The 6,870-nt window shown below is 34.1% G+C and overlaps 2 protein-coding genes across 5 annotated transcripts in view; one reads left to right on the top strand and one right to left on the bottom strand.

Moving 5' to 3' along the window:
* hdac12 (histone deacetylase 12) overlaps positions 1 to 1,659 on the bottom strand; it is a 20,986-nt gene extending 19,327 nt beyond the window's left edge. For 2 of the 3 annotated variants that reach the window (XR_009816592.1, XM_061972532.2), the window contains exons 1-2: positions 1,439 to 1,659; positions 1,216 to 1,359 (exon numbers count right to left, since the gene is read on the bottom strand). Coding sequence is in view for 2 of the 3 variants with exons in the window: in XM_061972532.2 (XP_061828516.1) it covers positions 1,216 to 1,359; positions 1,439 to 1,531 (237 nt within the window). In the remaining variant the exon portion in view is untranslated. The remainder of the gene's footprint in view (positions 1 to 1,215; positions 1,360 to 1,438) is intronic. The other variant, XM_061972533.1, reaches the window with a different exon arrangement.
* Positions 1,314 to 6,870, top strand: part of stard13b (StAR related lipid transfer domain containing 13b) — a 242,765-nt gene continuing 237,208 nt past the window's right edge. Inside the window, exon 1 of one of the 2 annotated variants that reach the window (XM_061972527.1) lies at positions 1,314 to 1,385. The gene's annotated coding sequence lies outside the window, so the exon portion shown is untranslated. The remainder of the gene's footprint in view (positions 1,386 to 6,870) is intronic. The other variant, XM_061972526.1, reaches the window with a different exon arrangement.

Here is a 6,870-nt window from a genome sequence, read left to right as displayed (position 1 = left end):
TTTTCAACTTGTTTAAGTCCACTTAAATTGATTCATGATACATATATCTATCATCATAATACAGTCATCACACAAGATAATCATCAGAGTATATACATTGAATTATTTACATCATTTAAAATCCGGGGAGTGGGATGTGGAGGGGGGGGGTTAGGTTTGGTTGATATCAACACTTCAGTTATCAACAATTGCATCATCAGAGAAATGGACATTGGAACAGTGTAGGACTGATTTGGTAGGATATGTACAGCAAGTAGTGGACATAGAGAGAGAGAGATCAGAAAGCATAAGAAAAAGTATCTACATTTGATTATTTACAATCCGGGGAGGTAGGATGTGGAAGGGAAGGTGTTAGTTTAGGGTTGAAGTTGCCTGGAGGTGTTCTTTTAGTGCGGTTTTGAAGGAGGATAGAGATGCACTTTCTTTTACACCTGTTGGGAGTGCATTCCATATTCAATGTCAATCAATCAATCAATGTTTATTTATATAGCCCTAAATCACAAGTGTCTCAAAGGGCTGCACAAGCCACAACGACATCCTCGGTACAAAGCCCACATAAGGGCAAGGAAAAACTCACCCCAGTGGGACGTATTGATGTGGCATAGAAGGAGAATGAGTTAAAACCTTTGTTAGATCGGAATCTGGGTCATTTACGTTAAGGAAGTAGTTTGACATGTACTTCGGTATCAGGGAGGTGTAGCGGATTTTATAGACTAGGCTCAGTGCAAGTTGTATTACGCTGTCCTCCACCCTGAGCCAGTCCACTTTGGAGAAGTGGGTAGGAGTGAGGTGTGATCTGGGGTGAAGGTCTAGAAGTAATCTGACTAGCTTGTTCTGCGATGTTTGGAGTCTAGATTTGAGGGTTTTGGAGGTGCTGGGGTACCAGGAGGTGAATGTGTAATCGAAAAAGGGTTGAACGAGAGTTCCCGCTAGAATCTTCATGGTGCTTTTGTTGACCAGAGAGGAGATTCTATAGAGAAATCTCGTTCGTTGGTTGACCTTTTTGATTACCTTGGTTGCCATTTTATCACAGGAAAGATTAGCCTCTAGAATGGAACCTAGGTAGGTGACCTCATCTTTCCTCATAATTCATAACAACGTTAATTATTAACAACAACTTAATTTAACTCGGAGCATAGTCCATTAGTTGATTTTATTTGGCACGTTAGTGACAAAACTGATGAGAATGAGGAACATATCAGAAGGGCAGCCCACCTGTTCGTCGTTAATGACTTGGTCCTTGATTAAAAAGTGCAACACTCGTGGAAACTTGGCCATAGGGAACCTGTGGTTCGCCGGCAGCTCGCACACATACTCGCCGTGATGAACAATTGGCAGCCCGTTGGACTTTTGTCTCACCTGAAAGGGGAAAAAACATATTTAAGGTAAAAGTTAAAGTTTAGCGTTCGCTGCTTCTTACTCGACGGTTTATGCTAACTTGTTTTGTGAGCAAACATCTTTGAGACAAGGTGGCAGCTGCAGAGAGCACCCGCAGACTTCTTTTGGAGATAGTTTGATTCATGCAAGTCATTTTTTTCTCTCCCTCGGTGACTTTATTCCATGTGGCCGAGAGATAAGACACACTTTATCGCACAGCCTCAGTAAAGGTTTGTTGTGGCGGATGCTGCTGCTGTGGTGCGAGGATCACCGCTCCGCCTCTGCTGCCATCTACTGGTGCGGTGGAGAAATGCTCCTATATTCCCCATATATATTTATTAACGCCCTGTTTGAATTGTTACTAAAATGGTAAACTATAAAATAAAATGTACTCAATTTAGGATCTTGATAGAAAAAAGGCTAATATATCAAAATATTTCTGATTGATATGTTTTAAAACTAAAAAGACAACACAATTCGCATAAACATAGCAGAGTACAATTTAATCTGATGAGCTAGGAATATAAATATAATTGTTTTCCTATTAAATAATAATATTAGTAGTAGCAGAAGTAGAATAAATACTGTATTATATCTTAAATCCGATCAGAAATGGTATTACAACTCTGGACGTGGACCTCGACTTAACCAAGTTGAAATACTTATTCGGGTTTTACCATTTAGTGATTAATTGTACTGAATTTGTACTGTACTGTGCAATCTACTAATAAAAGTTTCAATCAATCAATCAATCACAGATCAAGTTAAAACAGTAGTATGAAAGTGACAAAAGTTACTTTTAAAAAACCCTCCAAAATTACATTTAACAATAATATTGACCCAATTTTTGTAATAAAACTAATTTATTTACAAATACATTATTTTAAAGATACTTTACATATAATTATCAATTACAGTATAATTAACTGTGTTTAAGATGAATTAGTAATGAAAACCAATTGACAAATAACATAATATAATTGTTTATTATTGATATATGATATATGTTAAATATTATACAATTCAAACATATCTTTAGTTTGTATATATGGCTGTGTGATACAGTGCACACTCCAACCATATGAAAATCATATTGTTAAACTAAAACCTTTTTACAATTACTTACGGTATTTATCCATTACAATAGTAATAATGATAATAATGTAGTCCATTTAGGGTATTGATAAAAAAAAAAGGCTAATATATCCAAATATTTCTGATTAATATTTTTTTAAACTAAAAAGACAACACAATTCGCATAAACATAGCAGAGTACAATTTAATCTGATGAGCTAGGAATATAAATATAATTGTTTTCCCATTAAATAATAATATTAGTAGTAGCAGAAGTAGAATAAATACTGTATTATATCTTAAATCCGATCAGAAATGGTATTACAACTCTGGACGTGGACCTCGACTTAAAGAAGTTGAAAAACTTATTCGGGTGTTACCATTTAGTGGTTAATTGTACGGAATTTGTACTGTACTGTGCAATCTACTAATAAAAGTTTCAATCAATCAATCAATCACAGATCAAGTTAAAACAGTAGTATGAAAGTGACAAAAGTTACTTTTAAAAAACCCTCCAAAATTACATTTAACAATAATATTGACCCAATTTTTGTAATAAAACTAATTTATTTACAAATACATTATTTTAAAGATACTTTACATATAATTATCAATTACAGTATAATTAACTGTGTTTAAGATGAATTAGTAATGAAAACCAATTGACAAATAATATAATATAATGTTGTATTATTGATATATGATATATGTTAAATATTATACAATTCAAACATATCTTTAGTTTGTATATATGGCTGTGTGATACAGTGCACACTCCAACCATATGAAAATCATATTGTTAAACTAAAACCTTTTTACAGTTGTTTACGGTATTTATCCATTACAATAGTAATAATGATAATAATGTAGTCCATTTAGGGTATTGATAGAAAAAAGGCTAATATATCCAAATATTTCTGATTAATGTTTTAAAACTATAAAGACAACACAATTCGCATAAACATAGCAGAGTACAATTTAATTTGATGAGCTAGGAATATAAATATAATTGTTTGCCCATTAAATAATAATATTAGTAGTAGCAGAAGTAGAATAAATACTGTATTATATCTTAAATCCGATCAGAAATGGTATTACAACTCTGGACGTGGACCCCAACTTAAACAAGTTGAAATACTTTTTCGGGTGTTACCATTTAGTGGTCAATTGTACGGAATATGTACTGTACTGTGTAACCTAGTAATAACAATTTCAATCAATCAATCACAGATCAAGTTAAAACAGTAGTATAAAAGTGAGAAAAGTTACTTAAAAAAACCCTCCGAAATTATATTTAACAATAATATTGACCCAATCTTTGTAATAAAACTAATTTATTTACAAATACATTATTTTAAAGATACTTTACATATAATTATCAATTACAGTATAATTAACTGTGTTTAAGATTAATTAGTAATGAAAACCAATTGACAAATAATATAACATAATTTTTTATTATGGATATATGATATATGTTTAATATTATACAATTCAAACATATCTTTAGTTTGTATATATGGCTGTGTGATACAGTGCACACTCCAACCATGTGAAAATCATATTGTTAAACTAAAACCTTTTTACAGTTGTTTACGGTATTTATCCATTACAATGGTAATAATGATAATAATGTAGTCCATTTAGGGTATTGATAAAAAAAAGGCTAATACATCCAAATATTTCTGATTAATATGTTTTAAAACTAAAAAGACAACACAATTCGCATAAACATAGCAGAGTACAATTTAATCTGATGAGCTAGGAATATAAATATAATTGTTTGCCCATTAAATAATAATATTAGTAGTAGCAGAAGTAGAATAAATACTGTATTATATCTTAAATCCGATCAGAAATGGTATTACAACTATAAAAGTGACAAAACTTACTTAAAAAAAACCTCCAAAATAACATTTAACAATAATATTGACCCAATCTTTGTAATAAAACACATTCATTTACAAATACATTATTTTAAAGATACTTTACTATATACATACAGTAATGAAAAACAATTGACAAATAATATAATATATTGTTTAATTTTTTTATATATATGATATATGTTTAATATTATACAATTCAAACATATCTTTAGTTTTTCTATTTGGTTGTGTGATACAGTGCACACTCCAACCATATAAAAATCATATTGTTAAACTAAAACCTTTTTACAGTATTTATCCATTACAATAGTAATAATAATAATAATAATTATTATTATTCATTTTATTTCTATTGCACTTTTAAAAGATACTCAAAGCCATTGCACATAATGAAAAGAAAACGTGATCATAATCCAGCCATATAATAAACATATTTTTAAACCAAAACTTTGTATCACTTTAAAAGAGGGCCTCAGTGTTCAGATACAAAATACTGTTCTGTCTCTCCTTCTGTCTTGCGTGGCTGTCAGGCATGCTGGCAGCTGTGGGCTTCTCCCCACCAGGAGCATGTCAGGAATTTGCTGGGTGGAGAATCACACGGGCCCCCACTGGAAGGGGCCCCTCTTCAGATATACTGTATGTACAATATAGCAATAGGTGAACTTCAGTATAGATTCTCTATAGCTTTATGGTAAACATTGTTATTTCCCTTAATACTCAATACTCGCAATGAAATATGAAGCTTTCAATATTAATTCTTCTGAAAAATGTGTCATGTCTCTTCTTCAGGTGCCTTGTCCTGTTATCATATCTATACGTCTGTACAGTTTATAGCCTTTGGCAAGCATACAGTAAATGAAGTTGTGCAATCTGCCAAATGTACATCAGTCATTTTAAAGCTCCACGCCGCTGAAGTTTCAAATTAGTCTGTGCTTGAATATTTGACAATTATGAAAGCTTTTTTTTTTTTTTCTGTACCTCCCACGTCTCACCAAGTATCAGTTTAAGGTATCTAAAGGTTAATGAGTTGGATTAAAACCGGTTTACAATCCAATGTGACTCAAACATAGAATAACTAACAAGTTCACTTTTTTTCATTTTAGTCTCTAAGTGTCCAATAAAACTAGAAAAAGTCGTTAGTTTTGTCGCTAGTCATTTAAAAAAAACAAAAAAACAAAAAGGGGTTTTAATACCCGCTAAATATAGCAACACTGATCCCTCCTGCTACATCTTCTTATTCTCTGGCAGACCAAGTGCATATTAGTAGTGTTAAGAAGCAGACTTACAATCTACTGTTAGAAGTTACATGAATATCGACAAGACTGTCCCATTATAATGTGTTTATTAGCAAATACCGCACACTGCAGTGACGTGCGGTGAGGTTCATGGCTGGTGAGGCACTGACTTCATCACAGTCAGATTTACAAACATATGAACCCTAAAGAGTATCTTATTCACCATTTGATTGGCAGCAGTTAACGGGTTATGTTTAAAAGCTCATACCAGCATTCTTCCCTGCTTGGCACTCAGCATCAAGGGTTGGAATTGGGGGTTAAATCACCAACAATTATTCCCGGGCCCGGCGCCGCTGCTGCCCACTGCTCCCCTCACCTCCCAGGGGGTGATCAAGGGGATGGGTCAAATGCAGAGGACAAATTTCACCACACCTAGTGTGTGTGTGACAATCATTGGTACTTTAACTTAACTTTAACTTTACACATACAAACTGTAGCACACAAAAAAGCACATTTAATTAAAAAAAAACGTTATTATGATCTTACCTTTACTTATAAGTGCGGGAACAGTGGTGTTCGTGTTGGAGGAGTTGTGAATGAATGAAATATGAAAAACGTGCTGCAGTCTGCAGGTGGACCTAATGTTGTGTCCCTGCAGTCGTTCACGGCTCCTCCGGCGCGAGCAATATTGTTTTTGCACGTTTTGGCTTCTTGTTAAGTGACTTTTTTTGGGTGGATTCGGTCTTGCACGTGGAGGGTTTGGGTGTGGGCTTTGGTTGGTGTGGCGCTTCCGTCGGGGGGTGCAGTCTGCGGCGGAGGTGCATTAACCGGCACCGGGAGGCGGGATTACGCGAGCCTCACACAGTGCGTCTTCGCAGCAGTTTTATGATTGCTCAGCACAAGAAATACGTTACACACATACAGTTGTTGACAAAATACACTGTACATTATATACCTTAGCTAACTAAACTATGGAAATGTATAATATAATTCATATAGCAATACGGTCTCACTGCACAGCAGGCCAGAAGTTAGCCGAGTCCGCAATCCATGGTGAGGCACAATTGAGTGACGTGCCTCAACTGGCTGCTGTTCACCGCACCGTCTCTTCTCAGTATTTGAACGGCAAATGTGAAAATTCAGCGATTTTGAATAAAAATAATCTAAAACTGGTGAAGTTAAATGGAAAATAACTTTATAGTATAATCACTGGATACATATAACAATTTAATTAATTGTTTTTCTTTTTACTTTTTTTTTCTTTCCATGATGGCAGGTGAGGCCCTGCCTCCGCA

This window comes from Nerophis lumbriciformis, linkage group LG17 (assembly GCF_033978685.3).
Source record: "Nerophis lumbriciformis linkage group LG17, RoL_Nlum_v2.1, whole genome shotgun sequence".
In the NCBI taxonomy this organism is placed as follows: domain Eukaryota; kingdom Metazoa; phylum Chordata; class Actinopteri; order Syngnathiformes; family Syngnathidae; genus Nerophis; species Nerophis lumbriciformis.
The sequence above is the reverse complement of the archived record's forward strand: the minus strand, read 5'-3'. Positions and strand labels throughout refer to the sequence as shown.